The sequence below is a fragment of the Simochromis diagramma genome, unplaced genomic scaffold (assembly GCF_900408965.1).
Source record: "Simochromis diagramma unplaced genomic scaffold, fSimDia1.1 OVJJ01000781.1, whole genome shotgun sequence".
Classification (NCBI taxonomy): Eukaryota; Metazoa; Chordata; class Actinopteri; order Cichliformes; family Cichlidae; genus Simochromis; species Simochromis diagramma.
Window position 1 is genome coordinate 384,391 of NW_024386832.1, and position 18,983 is coordinate 403,373.

The window sequence follows — 18,983 nt, forward strand, 5'->3', positions numbered from 1 at the left end:
TTGACTTCACATTTTCCTCCGCAGAGCCATCGCACATCCGTTTCTCTGCTCTTGATTAATGATGGCTACCATTCGTGGGCCGTGAACGCGCACCGCTCGCCAGCCCATGGCTGCAGGAAAGCGCGATGACACTGGACTCAGCTGCTTATCAGGTGACAGAGGGAGACGTTTAAGCATGCAGCTGTTCAAAAGGAGGGACCCGAGTTTAATATTTTTGGCGAGGAAGCGCTGTTTTCACTCTCAGTCCAGCCCAGACATTTCGATTTAGTGTCCAAGCCTCCTGAGGACGTGCAGCTGCTGGACAATGTCCACGCCTAACGGCGAACTCTGGACCCACAAACAAGCGCGCAGTGCACTGTGGGAGTCCAAGGACACACCTGTCTCTGTATAAAAGTCTTCACAACCCATTCTCCGGCACACCGGACTCAACAGCGATGATATGAAGTAGTAATAGTTACACTAAGCAGACACACTTTTACCAAAATTAATATTTAATCAACATAATGATTAACAGTTGAGTTTTTTCTACTCTGAACCTCATGATTTTTACATCACTCTTTGGAGATAAATGTCAGAGAGTTAGAGCTGTTCATAGACAAAGAGCAGACAACGATTCTTATAAACTGCGAAGTTTATGCGTTTGAAAATCACGTGACCCAGCGGCCTGTTTATTAGGAGGCCTCCAGCAGTGACAGAACAGTTAGCACCGATTTTCTGCGTGCTGGTGATTAAAAACAAAGAGTCAGCTTTGCTGTAGAAGGTTTCCAACTGAGCAAAGTGACTCAGATGTATCTGCATGGCAGCCATGATAAGAGCTGGTGAAATTCCTTGGACACTAAAGATGCTCAGATGCTTCCTATCCTTTAGCAGAGGATAGGCTGGAGCGTCCTGTATTAAAAACCAACATGACTGAGAAATGACGCAAGTCATCACATAATCTCCCGCGCTGAGCTTCGTTTAGGCAACCGCAAGAAAATGATGAACTGTTACAAATCTGTCGTGTCATGAAGATGTCTCCTTGTGTGAGACACTGTGTGGTTTAATGAAGTATCTCTATAAATAACCACAACTGGCCGGAATAAAATCATCAAAACAGAGCGAGGGTTCTGGTGGAACACCGACTGCATTAGCTGCATCTGCTTAGCAACGGCATCCATTAATGTGACTTCAGAGAAAGGTTAATAAAAGTGGATCAGCAAGAACTCTCTGTCACATCTTTCCTGGACCTCGGGATGTTTTCCAAGGAGCTTGAGAATTTCAATTTAAAATTTTAAGCATAAGATTTGGACCAGTTGTCACAAATACATATAAAAGGTCCTAAAAGTCTCTTCTGACATTAAAGCCATCTGTTGTTGCATTCGTTCATTTAAACCTGCTGTGGTAGAGTACAGTGAACATGGTGCTCTCACAGGCTCCACTTACATGCTACTGTGAACCCTCAAGCAGCCATGCTGCCTTCCATCAGTGCGCTTTAAACACTCTCGTGGTCTGAGAATCGGTGTACGGCAGCATCAGCACCGTTGCATAAGTTGTGTGATGCAATATTGCAAAAAAAAGGGTAGTGACATGTATCATTACAACCTTGACCAGCATGTAAGAGATTATGCTGCCTACAGCTGCAGCCAACTACAACCTAAACACACCTCTGCGAGCGTGCCGGGGTAAAAGGCAACATGTCATTTCAACAAATTCTTGTTTTTCCACATAAAAGGATAAAAGTACTTTTGTTTTTTTCCTTGCAATCACATCAGCTGCTTGTCAAGTAATAAGATCTCTTTCTCCAGCTTCCTCATTTTAAGTGCTCTGTAAGCCATCTCTTGGTCCCGGTTCTCAATCTCCTTCTTGAGGTAGGAGCAGTAGAGAGACCTGAGGTTTTCTGTCTGCTTCTGTGAATCAGATTACACAAAACATGCGCTCTTGTTGCATTCGTTTCTTCTCATTAGCACAGGACAGCTGTGACAAATGGACCTCACCTCTCCGCTTCTGCCACCAGCTGTAGCCCCAGCCGCGTTGGCGCCCTCCTGCAAGCTGCTGCTGTGAACGTCCTGTTAAAAAGAGCAATCCAGTCTTCACGCCAAGTACTCACAGGCAAAAGCTCCAGGAGATGCACGCGCAGCAGTACTCACCCCCTCAAACTGAGTGTCACTAATGTCCGTCTCGTCGCTGCTGAGGCTCTCTGGTTCAGTCTTTGTTATGGGCAGCAGCAGGACAGGGTGGCCCGACACTGCAGCAGCGAAGAAACATTTAAATAAGCCAATGTGGAAACTTTTGCAGGGATGCTCGTGAATTTCACCTACCGCTCATGAAAGAGCTGTCAGACACAGCTGCTGGGTCAATACAGGCGCCTCCAGGGAGAACCTCCACCCTCAGCCCGTTGTCTTTGTGATGCAGCACGTCGTCCTCACCCGAGTTCAGAGACGGGGTCGCCGAGCCGCCCTCGTTTCTCATCATTGCAACCCTTTTCCTTTTTGCTGCACAGGGACAGATTTGACAGGTACGTAACACACCTGGACTTTACCGACTCTGAGCCAGTGCAGGAAGAGAAACACTGAATGTTATACAGCTCCGTCATGCTAGTGCATGTATGTGCATAAAGCATTTTAATGATGCGGAGAGTTCATAAGCTCAAAGATCATAAACTCATTCATTTAGACTTATTGATTTGCAGAAAACCACAAAGAAAAACCTCTTTTACGAAGCAACTGCTGACTCGCTGAGATCAAAACTAAGACAAAGTGCTTGCACCTGTTTGCACAATGTTCTTGTGTTTGACTTTTACTTGCTGCCATGTCCTTTTGTAGCCACTGTCTGAGACCCTGTGAAGCAGGAAAAATAAAGATGATGTGTCAGTAGGGTCTATATTCAATAATTTGAATATAGGTCAATCACACTCACACGAGTGAATAAATGTCCTTACGCATTTATTTTATCAGCAATTCTCTGCCAGGCTTCCTCTCTGAGTTTAGAGGCACTGGTGGTGTTGGATTTAGCTGTTAGTATCTCTCTCTCCTCTTCATACAACTTCAGAATGAGCTCCTGCTCTTTGGAGCTGAAAAAATGCGCCCTCTCCTGTTTCCTCATTATCTGAAAATCTGTTTTAAAATAACACAGAAATATAAATGTGCATGAATGAGAGTCAAACACCACGTGATGATTGTTGTTGGTTTTGATTGTTTTTTGGGGTTTTTGTTACAGTTTGTGTGATCTTGCACAAAGTCTCCTCACCTCCGTCTGCGTTCATGGATTTCGATCCGGGTTTCTGCGTGCGACTGATCTTCCCTTTGTGGAGGAGCGGGGACGCGCAGTTATCCGAGATGTTTCAATGCTAGATTTAGTAATCAAATCGCAACCCGCGGTCGCGAGACGGAGTAAAGCCGAGCTTGATCGATGCCACGGTTAGTTACGGCACGAGTCCCATCATCAGTTAGCCTCGAAAAAACCAGAAGCGGGCAAAGGTAAACGGTGTCATTGAGCTGTCTATCAGCGAGCTTTGTTAACCCTGGATTTTCTAATTCGGCTTAAAGCGCGTTCACGTGAAAGAGGTGGAGTCTGTAACAAAGAGCGAGTCACGTGCGCGAATCATCACATCATCACTGATAACGTTAATGGTTGTTGGGTCGGGACAAGCTTACGGAGCTGGTTTATAGACACTGGTGACCAGTGGAAAACGTAGGAGTCATGTCGGGTTTGGGGGGTTGGCCACAGACTGAACGGGCACAAGCCTGACCCAGATTTTACTGAGTGAGACAAAGAAAAGGGTTTTTTCTTTTATGTGTAACAGAGGAAGACAGGTGTGAACAATACACAAGAGCTGCTTCAGCGCTGGAGTTGCAGGCACTCCCTCAGCAAGACATCACAAAGCTTTTACTGGGGAAAGAACACTCGTTACTGTCAGCTCCTCTATTAGGACTTCTCAGTGTCTGCTATGAACAGGGTCTATTAAGATTTTGTGTAGGATCTAAAAGAAAAAACAAACGATATTAAACAATGATGGCTGCATAGTGTAGTGATTCACGTGACCATGAAATCAACATGCTCTGCTACCTGTCGTGACTAAGGCAGCCGATGAGAGTAGCTTTATATTGAAGAATGATAATTATTTACAAACTGTAACTCCTGTGCTTTGTGAGTATGCCTTTTCAATAAAACTGCTGTTAGTAATTAGAAATTGGATCCAAACCTCTCACAAAAAAGGTTAAAATCTGGCCAGAACAGGCCGTCTCTGTGACAGGACTGTTTCATGGATACCGACTGGTCACTGTTTGAGAGCAAGAATGTAGAGGAACATACTGAGACTGGGCTGTTCTATTTCACTTTTTGCACTGGCAACGTTATTGTCACAAAATACCGCCAGCTTTTCCCCAGCCAGGATGAGTGACGTGCGGCTCCTCCTCAGAGTCTGTAACAGCACCTACAGGCCAAAGGACAAGGTGCAGTATTCCAGTGCCAGAGCAAACCCAAAGCAGGGCATTAGAACTGCCAAGGACACGTACAGGGTAAACAAACAACAGCCCAACTGGGTAATTCTAGTTATTTTCTAACTGGAAATAAAATGGGTCAAACTGCATGGATACATACAAGAAACATGAAGTGAGGTAATAGAAGTTACTTTATTTATGTTAAGTCAGACATTTTGTATAATGGTCCAGAACAAAGGAGCTATTGGTTCAGGTGCCCTGTGTTAAGAGCACAGAGGTAAAACGATTAAAGAGGAAAGAGTAAACTGTGAATAGGAGTGTGGTCCAATAACAACTGCTTAACAAAGACTGATCCCATCTGTGACATCTGGAGGTTTTTTTTTTACTCATGTCCCTCATAGCCATCAGGAAGAGGATTCACATGTGGGTTGTGGAAAAGACTTTTGTTGCCATCACCCCAGGGGAAACGCTAATGGGAGAGGAAGCATAAGAAAAACATAATTAAGTCAAAAATAATGTTGTTGTTGTTGTTGTTTTAAAGGCAGCACTTAAAATTACAAGTCTCATGAAGTCAGACCTTGCTGCGAATGCGGAGATGGGTGTAGGGGACAAACTCTGGTTGCTCATGGCTGTGGTGCTGCTCCTTCAAGAATGTGTTCAACATGCAAACTCCAACACCTGGAAGGGCAACCACGAAGGTGAGGATCTTCCAGGTCTTACCTGGGGATAAGAAATCAGAATTATTTAACTAACAAGTAACAATAGAAAGAAGAGCGAAAGAGAAGTAAAACGATAACAATGTGCTGACATCTGACACTGTTAGATCATATGAATGCCCCTGAGACAGTCGACAGAGCATGCCCTTGACCAGAACTAAATCCAAGAAATACAACCAGTTTAACTCACTAAAAGACAGTTACATTCAAATCTGGTCCAAAAATACACCATATAAAAAGGCCCCACTGGATGCATGTTGTTACTTTCAGCTGTAAGATTTCTGATAAGATTCTGTAAGATATGACCTCACTTACTGAATAGTTAGACACGGTTTAAAGTCTCTCTTTTAAAAGACTGTCAATGCGAAATGCAAAATTAACTGTGCATTTATACAAGAACAGTTCAACTTCCTTGTATCTCCACAATTATTCAACTCAAGTCAATTCAGTTCAAAGCTGTCCTTTTCCTTCCTGCTCAAAACGCATGCCTATCCTCTCTTTATCTTAACACTGGTCCGCCTTTCTCGTGTTGAAATAAATACTTCCTTTACAAGCTGTCGGTCATAACGATTATCAGGTGTCTTTGTGACTATCCTTTCATCTTTTGTTGCACTTTAGCTCGTAAGACATGCTGTTCGTCACACTGCTCCACTTTTAAATCATGTTAACTAACAGACTGCGCTGCTGTGAGACACAGACAACAACAAATGCAAGAAAATCACACGTTTCGGGGGGCAGTGACTACGTGCTCTCCTGTCAAGGATGCATTGCTAATGCTAATGCTAGCTAGCTCAGCAAGGTCACTAGATCCAACATAACAGGTCGTCTTAAAGCCAAAACAAATTAAATGCAACCACTGGTGTAAAATAGACTGTTATAATTACCTGACTGCTCGCCGTGTCCGGCAGCGGCAGAGAGGTGACGCCGGGTTTGGGTCAAAGAAGACCTCAGCAACACTTGAGAGAAACGTCCAAAGGCCGCCATTTTCCTTTCTGGCTGACGAATAGACCGGAAGAGGTTTGTACACATGCGTGACGTAAAGGCCGGACAACTGTGAGCTCTGCTGTGTCACCAAGCGGCGAGATGGAGAACTGCAGCCTGCATTTCACATTAAAACAACACAGCTGTAACCGTGATCTGTTTTCTCTGATTTCATGTGGTGTGAGGTTTTCTATATGTATCATTCGTATATATTTAATCCCTATAATATCCTGAATATTTATAATTGGGCTATTTGTATTTATTAAAGGTATTTCTCATATTTTGTAACTTTGTAAAATATTGTTATATTTAATTTAGTTCAGCCTCCCCTCAGTTTCTGTATATTGTATATTGAATGCAAAATTCAATTCAATTCAATTCAATTTTATTTATATAGCGCCAAATCACAACAACAGTCGCCTCAAGGCGCTACAATAATACATACAGAGAAAAATTCAACAATCAAATGACCCCCTATGAGCAAGCACTTTGGCGACATTGGGAAGGAAAAACTCCCTTTTAACAGGAAGAAACCTCCGGCAGAACCAGGCTCAGGGAGGGGCGGGGCCATCTGCTGCGACCGGTTGGGGTGAGAGAAGGAAGACAGGATAAAAGACATGCTGTGGAAGAGAGACAGAGATTAATAACAAGTGTGATTCAATGCAGAGAGGTCTATTAATACATAGTGAGTGAGAAAGGTGAAAGGAAAGGAAAAACTCAATGCATCATGGGAGTCCCCCAGCAGCCTATGTGCAGCAATTTATGTAGCATGCAATAAAGTTTATATGGAGGGAAAAAAATATTTCTAATGATCCTGAAAGTCACCTCTATTCTTCAGCACAGCCTGAACTGTCTTAAGCAAGCTTTCTTCTAATTTCTTTAAGTAGTCTGTCACGCTGCTCCAGTAATGTTTGGGATCCTTTCCACATGGTATTGCATGGTGGATCAAAATCTGATTGTACTTTTCTGTGTTTATAATTCACTCAAATTTGACTAGATCCCCAACACCACTGTAGCTAGTTTTTTTTTTTACTTTCATTTTTTTTTTGTTACAGCCCCTAAATTCTCTCAACTTCACCCCAAGAGAATGATTCATGAACCTTAAATAACTATAACACATTATGAACGTCTCCTGTGCCTGGAATGTGTTTCTCTTTAAACAGGGGAGGATTTTGTGGGGTTGCATGGTCAGAGTCCAGATACGCAGATACTCTGGCTGATCAAGGTGAGTGATAAGTTTTATTGGTTGGGATTGTTTGCTCTTGATATGGCTTTGCAGGCTTAGACTAGTGCATGACACAGGGGGTTATAAATGTAATCATCTAAATATCAATAAATACAACAAGTATTTACATAATTTAAATTTACAATAACTCAAATTTTAGCTGTACACCTTTGAAAGTGTTTGCTTTTAGACTATTAAAAGACCAGCATCTATTTATTGAACCATTAATAGTTAACATAATATGAGGTGTAAAAACAAACAAGAACCATTTGGTTAACCTCTTGTAGTCTGATCATGTCTCTAGACTGAATCCTGGTAACTGCGCTTTAAGTACTTATGCACACATTTGCATCAGCTGATTTCTTTCAGCAATGGAGCTTCAGTATCACCAGGTTGGATCTTTGGATAGAAGCTCTGTCCATGAAAACACCACAAAGACAGGTAACATTTTCACGTCACTTCATTTTAATCAAGTAGTTTCCAGTAGTTTCCAGTGATTTGGTTGGTTAATGTTTGTAGGTATGAAGAGGATTGTGATTTTTGTGCTCTATGGCCTGCTGGTGCTGCTGTTGTTGATTCTGCTGCTGGTAACTGGGATCAAATGTACGACTATAGTCCACAGTGACCACAGTCAAGTAAAGCTGGTTCATTCATATATTATTATATAACTGTATAAGAATCTAACCTTTTTCTTTCTATCATTCCTTTATCTTAAAGTTTCACAGTTAAGCAGGGAAATCACAGATCTCAAACAGTATCTTGGGAAAACGAACCATGGAGGAACAACATCAGCTCTCAGTTCAGGTTAAAAAACAAAATGATATCTGGTTTGAATATGTGCACACATAAACCTTTTACTCCTCTTCACAATCTTGCGCTGTCGTTTTGTGGTTTTCCACATTTAAGGCGAGATGACAGTTCACAGTGACGCCTTAGAGGAGCTCACCCCAGTTAGAGGTATTAAACTGCATGCTTTTAAATCATTTATATCAGATTTTATTTCTTTTTACAGTCAACATATGCTAATCGTTATCATAATAGGAACATGCAGCGAAGGCTGGGTGTCTTACCAGAGTAGCTGTTACCTGGTATCCATCACCAGTATAACCTGGAGCAAAGCAGAGGAGCAGTGCAAAGCACACGGAGGACACCTGCTGGTTCTGAACACTGCGGAGGAATTGGTGAGCTCTTTATCACATCAGCTTGCTGTGAACATGCCAGTTAAGAAGCACACATAGTCTTAAACAAAGGGTTTTTTTTAATCACTTCTAGGACTACATTTCCAGAATTGTTCCAATCAAGTATATCTATTGGATCGGACTCGTGGAACGACATCACGAGGGACAGTGGAGCTGGGTGGACGGAACTGACTACAGGTCAACCCCAACGTAAGAGAAATGTAAAAAATAAATGTAAAGACAGATGAGTGGGAGGAACAAATCGAGGCAGAAGGAAGTCATCACTGTGTGTGGCATCATTATTTCTCCTCCCTCTTCTGATTGTGTTCAGTTTCTGGGATGAAGGTCAGCCAGACAACTGGGACTACAGAGAGAATGGAGAGGACTGCGGGCAGCTTCATCCGCCTGAAAGACGTGAACGCAGGTTGTGGAATGATGCCGACTGTAACATCACGTACCGCTACATCTGTGAGAAAAGGGCATGAGGAACAGGGGAACGCCCTGAGATGACAACCCCGCCCCTCCCTCGCCAGCAAGGCCGACCCTGCATGGCAGGCAGGAGTCCAGAATGATGGAAAAGATGTTACTGGTGCTGATGTGTCACAGAAATAGATGAAACGTTCATGTATGTCTTTAAGTCTTTTCTTGGACAATAAATAAATAGCTATGGAAACAATAGCACTTCTATTCATTTACTGATGTTTTATTTTTTCAATTGATGATGCCCTCTTCAGCTCACTGGCAGCGGTCACTCGGGATGTCAGCATTTTCCTCACTGTAACCAGCCTCACCGAAGCACATGGCTGCATTCCTGTCACACTCGCAGATAAATTTCTCACACGGATCGTTGTCATCTACAAGGGGAAAGGCAGAGAAGACGGTTGAGTGTTTGCTGTACACAGTAAGAGAAAATCTAACTACCAGCTGTAGACAAGGTTGATCGATAGTACACTGCTGTTGTTGTTAACACTCACCCAGGCAGGTGATAGTTTTGCTGGCCTTGTCACAGTTATAGCTGTATATTTCAGTGTAGGGGTTGTCCAGGATGGCCCAGCAGTCATCGTGCTGCATGGCATCACTGTAGCACTGGTCGTGGACCTGACAGCACCTACAACACACACATGACACAATCAGACCATTAAAGCAACCCTTTAAAATTTACTAATTTTCTTTATCTATATCTATCTGTGTCTATAACAAGCAAAAAGCAAACATTAAAAAATATGTCTGTAACAGTGCGGCTCAGTCCATGGAGACATTTTTAACGCCTTGAGTTCACTAATCAATTTTATCTAATGAGCTTTTAATTAATAAAACAAAAAGAGATAATAAAGCAAAGTTGCACAAGAAACGCTTTTCACTGAACACTGTAAATTCCTAGCTAAATTCCATTAATGCAACAGATTTAATTTACACAAACAACTGAATGGCTTTTCTGAGGAAACAGTTACTGTGAGCACAAAGGCTCATGGGACTGTTAATGTTCAAATAATGAATTAAGTAGTTTTGTGGTCCTCATGTGGTTTCTACTGTTTGTGTTTAACTCGTGTCTGCCATGACCAAGATTAGAGTGAATAAAGATTTCCAGCCTGTGTTCAGCTAAGTAATAATCATGCAGTTGTGCAGTTTGTGGGAAATCTCCTCACATGTGATATTAAGACTGCAGAAAAACACTCTGGGGTTTAATGACATTTTTTTGATACATTTCGTGAGAAGCGTCCACTTGGATTACATAAACTCTTTGCTATTCCTGCTAAGTTTGTTTAAATACTTTGTGCGATACACCGTATAACTCACAGTGACTGTGGGAGACTCAGAGGTGGATATCTCACTGGGGGACAGAACGTGGCAGGCAGCATGAGCAGTACGACTCCAGCAATCTTACCTGTCAAGCTCATCAACAGGTGTGCCAGAGCCTCCCAGCCCGCAGTAGCAGCCGTAATCAGCGTAGTCCAGCGCTGGCCAGCTATCGGGTACCGTGCACAGGATCATGGACCTGAACTGCCACAGAGCTCGATAACCCAGCACTACGAGACCCAACAGAGACATGTAGCAGGTTCACATCCCAGAACTGTCTGGCATTGCATCAGGCAAAATCAAAACTCAAGCCTCTTGGGAGATTTTCTGATATCAGTTTCACTGAAAGAGAGCTGTCATGACAAATACTTTTAAACTTACGAGCTGGGAGGCCGAAGAGCACAATGAGCAGAGAATGACTCAGATGCATTTTACTGGAGAAGTGTCTCAATGGTCTTTGGGGTAAAGCTGTTGCTTTATATTGACCGTCCAACTGAGAGGTGGTCCTGCTTTGACCAGCTGCTGGGACTCATCCAGTCCCTTATTTAATACCTTATACAACGTATATGGATCCACATGTATTGTAAATAAGCAACAGGTGCATACACAATCACATGCATATAAGAGCAAGCACAAACACATTAATGCTTTTTATATTTGGTTGATTTTTTTTTTCTGTTGTGTAAAGTTTCATTTCCTTTGATCTTATATGCACACCGAACACAAGCAAGGTGCAACCGAAGGTCATGAGAGCTGTGCCAAATGTTAGCTATTTACACAGGTGCATGTTCAAGTTTTAATTTGACTCCAGGTAATCAAACCCAAGGGAGCACAGAGTAAGCAGAAAATGTAGAAATACATTATAGACCACGTTATTCAGGAAAATCTTTTTTTAAAAAGCCCAAATAGGGTAATTGGGTAACTTTATAACAATGTCAGACTGTTAAGCATTAGTAGGATATTAGTAAGGTATTGGTGCAGTATTGGTAAGTGCTTAATTCACCATTCCTCCTCCTTAGTGTGTGATAATTATCCTTCTGTTGCTGTTACACCGTGTACAGCAGTCACTGTTACCACATCACTTCTAGTATCATACATTGCCTGGAAATTAGGCTAAGAATGACAGAGATGATTTTTTTTCCTGAACATTCACGAGGAATCACATCCACAACTGGACGACTCGTGCTGAGTTATGGAGCACATAATAGGTTACTAGTGGAGTCCATGAGAAGATAAATGCTGTCTTTTTAGGAGTCATGTTGGAGACAGGAAATGGAAATGCTTGTTGTCTTTTTATTGCTTCTGCTCAGAGAAACACTCAAGTATATGTAGCTTTAGTATACATGCAGCAGTTTTGTTCAAAATAAGAGAGCATAACATGAAAACACAGAAGGCCACATATCTCAAAGTATCTATGAGTGAATACAGTTGTTTTACTGGTGCAACAGAGCAAAGCCTAACAGCAACGGTCCTATTGAACGGTTGTATCCTGGTGTAACTTAACTGTCATGGCTCTGCTGGTGGTTCTCTTTATTAATGATGCTTTTAAGACTGCTGCTTTTTGTGAGTCTCCCAGAGATCATTTTTGTGTTTTCTTTGATCCACTCTTTGGGTCTTTGTGAAGCAAGGCTGTTTACAGCAGTTACGGTCACAGCACGGACACAGACAGCGTAAATAGGCTCAGCAGTGTTGCCTGTCACAGTCACCAGCAGGTGTGCTAAAGCCTCCAGGCCTGGAGTACCAGTCATTGCTCACTGAATCAAATAAGAGCTACACTACAGAGCAGTCACATTTTAGCATGTAATGTCTCCAGAATGTTTTCAAGATTTCCAAGATGTCAAAGATGTTGATTAAAAAATGCAGAGGTCTTTAAAGAGTAGAGGGATGTTATTTCTTGGACATTTGGGGAATTTCAAAAAACTTAGGGTTAGGGCTGGGTCTCCAGCTCCCTCAGCACAGGGAGGCTGTTATACTGCCTCCCTGTGGTCACTTACAATAGTTACTGTGCAGCAGTAGCACAGTGCAAGAAGAATGAATTTATAGAAAATAATTCAAGCAGATTAAGAGAAGCTTTGGGGGATTATCTTAATGCTGCATTGAGGTTCTGGCATGTTACTTATGTCAGGTTTCCACAAATATTTGCTGACCTTTAAACACACTCCTAAACCTCGTGGAAACCTTCACAGAATAGTTGTAGTTGTTATAGCTGCAAAGGGTGTGCCGACATCATATTAAACCCTGTGGATTAGAAATGGGATGTCACTCAAGTGCACATACGTGTGAAAGCAAACGAGCAAATGCTTTTGGCAATACCTAAGTAAATATCAGCTTGACAAATGTAAACTGCACAGTAGAGGGAAAAAAATCGAGTCTAATTAAAATAAACTCACGTGACCCGCAGAGTTCCACGTGAGAACATTTGTTTTTGTCATAGATGTCCTCTTTGTGATTTGTCAGCAGTCCTAGAGGAGAGGTTTCTATGTGACTCTGATACTGGCACTGATACTGATCTCTCTCCGTTTTTAAAGCTCTAACTGTAATTTTGTCAGCCGTACTTTAATATGCATCACTTTATTTTTTTTAATTACTCAGTGTGCTGTAAAGGTCCAGCACATTCATCATCATGTTCTGCTTCCTTTTGTGACAACACTATGAGATACACATATAAAACACCCCACGTCAGAAATGTGCCGTGGAAAGTTGTGGGAACTGTGGTAAGTGCTGGCTATTTACACAGCTGTGAGGCTGATGAGTTATTTTTAATTCAACTTCCAATAATTCAAATTCATGGAAACACAGAGTGACCAGGGAGAAAAGACCAACCGTATAATAGAGGCAAGTAGAAGAAAACTTTTCAGTTAAAAGTAAAAATTCTGTAACAAACTTTCATTATATAAAAATGTGCATAAAATATAAAGGCAGGTGATGGTGATGAAAGCTTAACCCCATAAATAACCGTAAATACGTCCCTGAAGCCAGATATGAGGTCACCAAGGTCTCATCTCACATTATGTTTTTTGTGCTATAACCTTAAGATTTCTATGTAATGCATATATAATTAAATTAATATTTTAATTATATACAGTCTTCACAGTATATCAAATGAATGTCTGAGCTGTGAGTCATTCACTGACCTTCAGACGGTGACATATTTGTACATGTTGACTGCCTCCTTGATGACGATGACGATGATGATGATGATGGTGATAACCTTTTACTCCAGACATGTAAATCAAACAAATCAACATATACACATAAAATATAAACGTGACATGAAATACCAACTCAATTGCCAAGTCCAAAATAGAGTAGGAAGGAATACCTACACACTTATTAATCCCTCCCACATGTTCAAAACCAGTTTACCCTGATCACCATTAACCCCACATCCCCCCAATACTTGTCTACACTCGCCCCACAAAAGAGAGAAAGAAATTTTTTTTATTTATCTGATAAATATAGATATAATGATATATCTATCCTTCCAAAACCAGGTTCACAAACGTTTTTGTTTTTGTTGTGACCAAGAACCGGAGCTGTTTTGTGTTTATCAATTAATTTGTTCTCATCTGTTAATGACAACTTCGTCCAGTATTTTGAAGAGTTGTAAAAGTAGAGAAACAGGCCTGTAACTGTATCACTTGTGACTTGGTGTCGATCTCTATTTCTGTACAGTGTTATAACTTCAGCTATTTTCATTTGTGTACAAACTGAAATTGTGTGTTAAAGGGTCACTGACGTTTTGTTTTTTTAGCAATGCCACTTATGTCACACTATTAAGCATCAGAAAGATATAAGTAAGGTTTTAACAAATGCTTAATCCATCATTTATACAGCATTAGTCCTGCTTAGCAGTTTATTACTGCACATATATTATTATGACTATGATTATTGCTAGCAGTGATGCGGTTGCAGTGACAGCTGTAAACGTAAACAGCCTAAACGTAACAGATGGATAAACATACCTGTACTTAGAAATGCCATACTAAGAAGCAGTAATGATGTATAAATGATGAATTAAGTATTTGCTAATACCTTACTAATAGATCTTACTAATGCTCAAAGTGCCACCTTCTTTTCTTCTCGATGCGTTCAGCTGCACACAGTATCCAGATATCTTTGATGTAACCTTCTGTATTTTATAAACTCTGTAATTAGAGGCTTTTTGTAGACCTTTTATGATCCATTGGTATTCTCCATAATTTTGCTCTTATAAACGTTTTCTGAATGTTTTCCTTATAGAAGGAACTTGAATCTGTGTTTTACTAGTGAAGCCATTATACAGAGTTTTCTTTTGGTTGTCAGGATTTTTTGCCAGTTCCTCTTTTTTCAATGGCACTGCACTTTGGTTTGGTTTATTCTGACAGGTGTTTAAACTGTGTTTGGCAGAGCTGTTCTGAGAGTGAACGGAGCATATCTGTACGTGTCAGAGTGCGTCTGAAAGGGGCAGTTAGTACCAACTCCAACTGGTTTTTAAAGGGTTTTGCTGGTCTCGTGGCATGGATTTTATTTTCTGGCAGAAAAGGTGGACGATGTGCTGTAAGAGTCCCAAAATGTCATGGCTTTTTTGTATATACTCATGCTGAACATTTGGAAGAACATTTAGATTTTTATTTTTAATTTAACAAACATCAAGTTATTTTTCATAGCATTTAATCCCCCGATCTTCTAATTGAACCTGAAATCTGATTCTGGGGTCTGCTCTTACTCATCAGGTTCACATCAAGTTCACCAGTCTGCTGAGGGAATGATCTTAACTGTCCAATCACATTTCGTCCTACTATAACAAGCCTTTGTGCCCACTGCCCATAAATTAGTTCAAGTTCACTGTAGTGCATGGTTTGACTACTTATCCATCCCACCACTCACTGCTGCTGCAAAAACAACTAGTGGATGAAATAAACTCCTTTGATCGTTCACCTCTCACCTGTTGCTTCAGTTTTATTTTATTTTGTGCTTTCCACATGTGATTGAACTGTACCATTTGGTGGTTCATATATAAAAGCATAAATTATAAACTGAAACTTTGATATGGATTTTTTTTAAACAAAGTTTAAGAAGCATGTCATAAAAATACTAAAGTGAGGTTTATTACCTTAAATTTACACAGTACAGAAACTGAGTAAATGCTGTTATGTTCTACCAATGAAATACAAGAAAAACAAAGTGTGCTGGCCTAACAGAGCATCAGATTTGATGTTAGTCTTTGACAGATGTCTCCACCCCCTCTCACCCGTACTTATAAAAGCAGGCTGTACCAAATTTCAGGTTCATGTGACTGCAACCATGAATATGATTACTCCTCCTCTGCTGCTGCTTCTCACTGGTAAGCATGAAAAAGCCTATGTACGTTATTATCAGTCGTGTTTTACACAATGACTGTATCGCTTTAAAAGTTGTTGTTGTTGTTTTTCATTTACAAGAGATTTTATATATATATATAAATAGATCAATTCTCCTAATCGATTTTTTGAGTACGTCCTAACAGCTTGTGCGGTCAGTGGTGCAGTGCTGCCTAAGGCAATGTGGCATTTTGGGTCGATGATCCAGTGCGCCCAGCCCGGTGTTAACCCTCTAAGATACAACAATTACGGCTGCTATTGTGGCTTCGGAGGGAAGGGGACCCCCCGAGATGGAGTGGATGCGTAGGAATCAGACACGACACATCAGACTTGTTTTCAGTTTTTGAAATAGAAGGGAACTTGACATTGTCTCAAACATGCTCTCTCCTCCCGATCCATTTGCAGGTGCTGCCAAATTCACGATAAATGCTATGCAAATAGCAGAAAGATTCCTGGATGCGGGGATGCTGAAGACCTTCCTTACATTATTGATTTCGATTTTACCTGCAATAATCAAAGAGTGACCTGCTCAGGTAACACTGTCACTGAGTCTTACTAAACAGGCTTACACACACACACACACACACACACACACATTTTGGGCAAAAGAAATAGTTAAATTCTAATGTTCTGGGTTTTAAAAAATGTATTTAAATCACAAATTTCCAACTGTCCATGTATGTATGGAACCACCTTTGTAATGTTTAAATGTGTTAGATGTTTAGCTATTACTGTGAAGTTGTGTATTCATGTGCTGACACAGCTCTTTCTCTGCAGCGGCCAACGATACGTGTCAAGCTGCTGTGTGCGAGTGTGATCGTGCTGCGGCTCACTGCTTTGCGCAGAATACATACAACCCAGAAAACAAGAACCTGGATCACTCAGTTTACTGTGCCAACTGATCACATCACCCGCCACAGCAGAAAGATTGATTTGTCACTTTTCAGTACTCACTATTTCCCATTTGTAAGCACTTATAACACAGCTGACTCATTCTTTTAAAGGTGTCAGTTTGAACACTGATCCACAAGTTTAACTGAAATATTTTCAACTTTTGATCCCATTACAAAATTTATTCTGCTGTCTTTAGACTGACATCAGGGTCTGGTTTCAGCAAAGCAACCGTACAACATACAATTGGCTTTTATTTCAAAAATGAGCTCAGATCTGTGGAGCCTTGTATAGAAAAGTGGTCACTTATTTTTCCACTGACTGTGGAAACTGTGGAAAGTTGATTGGTTTTGATTCATTCATACAACCTCCAATTGTTGTTTATTAATGTACAAATGCCATTAATAAAGACAGCCATCATCTAAAACATAAAACTGCACAGCTGGTTCTTGATGGTCATCTAGCTTGAGCTCAGGATGAATGCGTGCACTCGTGTACTTGAAACAAATGAACCTAAATTAATGGTGTCATCTAAAGTCTTTGCCTTGACAGAGGGCAGTAATACAGAGAGCTGCTGGACTATCATTTTAATCACCCTGTCTCAAGTCTTAGTATCAGTAAGTTATGCGGGAACAGCAGGACCGATGGGACTGCGCTTTTTCTCGCCAGCACAGTGGCCAAAAGAGTCACAGCAAACTAAACCAACAGCTAACAGGAAAAAGAAATGCAGTGAGGAAAAGGAAACCAAAAGGTGTGATGGTCCTGGGTTTTCTGTTTTGGACTTTTTTTTATTCTTATTATTGAACATACCCTTTGGTTCTTAGTTTGACCAGTATTGTTTATTCCTGATGTGTATCATGTGCATCACAAGTCTTTGTTTTTTGGTTTCTTTATGGTCTCTTTTATGTTTTCTTAGCCTTCCTTTTATCCCCTTCTGTGTCAGGTTTGTGTGTTAGAGTCTGTCTTCTCTGTTTAGTTACTTCCTAGTTTTCGTCACTTGTGCTTTGTATTGACTTAGGCTACGTCCAAACTAGTGACTTCTTCAGTCTCCTGAAGAAGTCACTTGGATGAGTGACGAAACGTTTCTCCCACAAAACACTACGTCCAGATGAACAGAATCAACTTTTGGAGATTTACTTTCCTGGATGATTGAGAATGCATCAAGACGTTTCCTTGTCTTGGTTTCTCTGTGTTTCCCATTGTTTCCTGGATGCATTCCCTGGGTTTCCTGTATTATTATTCCTACTGTTTCCTTGTTATTTGCATTTCCTGGCTCCACTGTTTTTTGGATCATGTTTATCTTTGAACTATTCAGCATTAAAGGCTTGCCATATTTTTACTTCTGTCTGCTGTGTTCTGCATTTGGCACCACAATAAAACTATCCTCATGCTACGCAGCTGATTGTGACAAAATAGGGCTGGAATCTGCAATTTTAAATGTCAGCTGGTAAAAAAACAAACAAAAATGTATTTTTAAAGCAACAGGAGTTCTTTGAAATGAAGCTTCTTTGATCCTTACACATTGTGTGTCTCATTAATTAACATGACTTTGTTACTGAAACAATGCCTGTTCATCCTGCTGAATTGTATCTTGGTTAATCAAGTAAATCTGAAGACAATTTCCCCCAGCATGCTTGATGCTGGCCCTGTGAAACTTTTGTTTTGCCACAATATGCCTTGGTCTTTGAACTTATCAGCTCATTGTTGTCTTTCAGATGCTTAATCTCTTCTTGTCACCAACACCAGTCACCAGTGCTTCGAACGGCTCGTCATGAGACACATCAAGACCCTGCTGCCCCCCTCACTGGACCCACTGCAATTTGCATACCGCCATAACCGCTCAACGGACGACGCCATCTCCACTGCACTCCATCTTGCCCTGACACACTTGGACAAGAAGGACTCACACGTCCGAATGCTGTACAGAGATTTCAGCTCAGCATTCAACACGATCATCCCCCAACAACTGATCGGAAAGCTGAGCCTGTTGGGCCTGAACACCTCCCTCTGCAACTGGATCCTGGACTTTCTGACCGGAAGGCCTCAGTCAGTACGGATTGGGAACTGCACCTCCAGCACCACCACACTGAGCACTGGGGCCCCACAAGGCTGTGTGCTCAGTCCTCTGCTGTTCACACTGCTGACTCATGACTGTGTAGCAACACACAGTTCAAATCACATCATTAAGTTCGCTGATGACACGACCGTGGTGGGTCTCATTAGCAAGAACGACGAGTCAGCGTACAGAGAGGAAGTGCAGAGGCTAACGGACTGGTGTAAAGACAACAACCTGTCTCTGAATGTTGACAAAACAAAAGAGATGGTTGTTGACTTTAGGAGGACACGAGGCAACCATTCACCGCTGAGCATCAACGGCTCCTCTGTGGAGATCGTCGACAGCACCAAATTCCTGGGCGTCCACCTGGAGAAGGACC

The 18,983-nt window shown here is 41.4% G+C and overlaps 5 protein-coding genes across 7 annotated transcripts; 2 read left to right on the top strand and 3 right to left on the bottom strand.

The window, feature by feature from the left end:
* Positions 1 to 110: 110 nt before the first annotated feature.
* On the bottom strand, positions 111 to 4,655 carry si:ch211-107p11.3 (GT1 domain-containing protein). Its single transcript, XM_040028433.1, has 7 exons — positions 3,226 to 4,655; positions 2,918 to 3,092; positions 2,746 to 2,816; positions 2,298 to 2,471; positions 2,127 to 2,224; positions 1,974 to 2,045; positions 111 to 1,886 (listed from the first exon to the last, which is right to left on the bottom strand). Exons 1-7 carry the CDS (start codon positions 3,239 to 3,241, stop codon positions 1,743 to 1,745), a joined length of 750 nt encoding a protein of 249 aa, XP_039884367.1. The 5' UTR covers positions 3,242 to 4,655; the 3' UTR covers positions 111 to 1,742.
* A 24-nt stretch (positions 4,656 to 4,679) lies between these two features.
* On the bottom strand, positions 4,680 to 6,149 carry LOC120731443 (cytochrome c oxidase subunit 6A, mitochondrial). Its single transcript, XM_040028439.1, has 3 exons — positions 6,019 to 6,149; positions 4,996 to 5,138; positions 4,680 to 4,887 (listed from the first exon to the last, which is right to left on the bottom strand). Exons 1-3 carry the CDS (start codon positions 6,116 to 6,118, stop codon positions 4,801 to 4,803), a joined length of 330 nt encoding a protein of 109 aa, XP_039884373.1. The 5' UTR covers positions 6,119 to 6,149; the 3' UTR covers positions 4,680 to 4,800.
* A 1,288-nt stretch (positions 6,150 to 7,437) lies between these two features.
* asgrl1 (asialoglycoprotein receptor-like 1) lies at positions 7,438 to 9,213 on the top strand. Of its 2 annotated transcripts, XM_040028434.1 has the most exons (7): positions 7,441 to 7,781; positions 7,860 to 7,943; positions 8,058 to 8,144; positions 8,247 to 8,297; positions 8,382 to 8,521; positions 8,613 to 8,728; positions 8,850 to 9,213. In XM_040028434.1, exons 1-7 carry the CDS (start codon positions 7,712 to 7,714, stop codon positions 9,001 to 9,003), a joined length of 702 nt encoding a protein of 233 aa, XP_039884368.1. In that variant the 5' UTR covers positions 7,441 to 7,711; the 3' UTR covers positions 9,004 to 9,213. The 2 variants fall into 2 exon arrangements, with proteins under 2 accessions (XP_039884369.1, XP_039884368.1); XM_040028435.1 differs by lacking the exon at positions 7,860 to 7,943 and having other exon boundaries at positions 7,438 to 7,781.
* On the bottom strand, positions 9,201 to 10,828 carry pla2g1b (phospholipase A2, group IB (pancreas)). The gene is made up of 4 exons (XM_040028438.1): positions 10,697 to 10,828; positions 10,404 to 10,545; positions 9,493 to 9,626; positions 9,201 to 9,372 (listed from the first exon to the last, which is right to left on the bottom strand). The coding sequence occupies exons 1-4, from the start codon at positions 10,743 to 10,745 to the stop codon at positions 9,254 to 9,256; spliced, it is 444 nt and encodes a 147-aa protein (XP_039884372.1). The 5' UTR covers positions 10,746 to 10,828; the 3' UTR covers positions 9,201 to 9,253.
* A 4,729-nt stretch (positions 10,829 to 15,557) lies between these two features.
* On the top strand, positions 15,558 to 16,632 carry LOC120731441 (phospholipase A2-like). Of its 2 annotated transcripts, none has more exons than XM_040028436.1 (4): positions 15,558 to 15,641; positions 15,804 to 15,960; positions 16,063 to 16,190; positions 16,435 to 16,632. In XM_040028436.1, exons 1-4 carry the CDS (start codon positions 15,602 to 15,604, stop codon positions 16,557 to 16,559), a joined length of 450 nt encoding a protein of 149 aa, XP_039884370.1. In that variant the 5' UTR covers positions 15,558 to 15,601; the 3' UTR covers positions 16,560 to 16,632. The 2 variants fall into 2 exon arrangements, with proteins under 2 accessions (XP_039884370.1, XP_039884371.1); XM_040028437.1 differs by having other exon boundaries at positions 15,606 to 15,641; positions 15,791 to 15,960.
* The last annotated feature ends 2,351 nt before the right edge of the window (positions 16,633 to 18,983 follow it).

Excerpts from the sequence above, each read along its gene's own strand:
- si:ch211-107p11.3 (XM_040028433.1), bottom strand. Across the intron at positions 2,472-2,745 it reads CAAGAACATTGTGCAAACAG|CAAAAAGGAAAAGGGTTGCA; the intron begins GTGCAAGCACTT and ends GTCCCTGTGCAG. Across the intron at positions 2,046-2,126 it reads GTGACACTCAGTTTGAGGGG|GACGTTCACAGCAGCAGCTT; the intron begins GTGAGTACTGCT and ends TCTTTTTAACAG.
- asgrl1 (XM_040028434.1), top strand. The coding sequence starts at position 7,712 with ATGGAGCTTCAGTATCACCAGGTTGGATCTTTGGATAGAAGCTCTGTC. Across the intron at positions 7,782-7,859 it reads TGAAAACACCACAAAGACAG|GTATGAAGAGGATTGTGATT; the intron begins GTAACATTTTCA and ends TAATGTTTGTAG. Across the intron at positions 8,145-8,246 it reads AACATCAGCTCTCAGTTCAG|GCGAGATGACAGTTCACAGT; the intron begins GTTAAAAAACAA and ends TCCACATTTAAG.
- LOC120731441 (XM_040028436.1), top strand. The coding sequence starts at position 15,602 with ATGAATATGATTACTCCTCCTCTGCTGCTGCTTCTCACTG. Across the intron at positions 15,642-15,803 it reads TCTGCTGCTGCTTCTCACTG|CTTGTGCGGTCAGTGGTGCA; the intron begins GTAAGCATGAAA and ends ACGTCCTAACAG. Across the intron at positions 15,961-16,062 it reads CCCCGAGATGGAGTGGATGC|GTGCTGCCAAATTCACGATA; the intron begins GTAGGAATCAGA and ends ATCCATTTGCAG.
- LOC120731443 (XM_040028439.1), bottom strand. The coding sequence starts at position 6,118 with ATGGCGGCCTTTGGACGTTTCTCTCAAGTGTTGCTGAGGTCTTCTTTG. Across the intron at positions 5,139-6,018 it reads CGGACACGGCGAGCAGTCAG|GTAAGACCTGGAAGATCCTC; the intron begins GTAATTATAACA and ends TCTTATCCCCAG. Across the intron at positions 4,888-4,995 it reads ATCTCCGCATTCGCAGCAAG|CGTTTCCCCTGGGGTGATGG; the intron begins GTCTGACTTCAT and ends CTCTCCCATTAG.
- pla2g1b (XM_040028438.1), bottom strand. The coding sequence starts at position 10,745 with ATGCATCTGAGTCATTCTCTGCTCATTGTGCTCTTCGGCCTCCCAGCT. Across the intron at positions 9,627-10,403 it reads CCTGTTGATGAGCTTGACAG|GTGCTGTCAGGTCCACGACC; the intron begins GTAAGATTGCTG and ends TGTGTGTTGTAG. Across the intron at positions 9,373-9,492 it reads CAAAACTATCACCTGCCTGG|ATGACAACGATCCGTGTGAG; the intron begins GTGAGTGTTAAC and ends TTCCCCTTGTAG.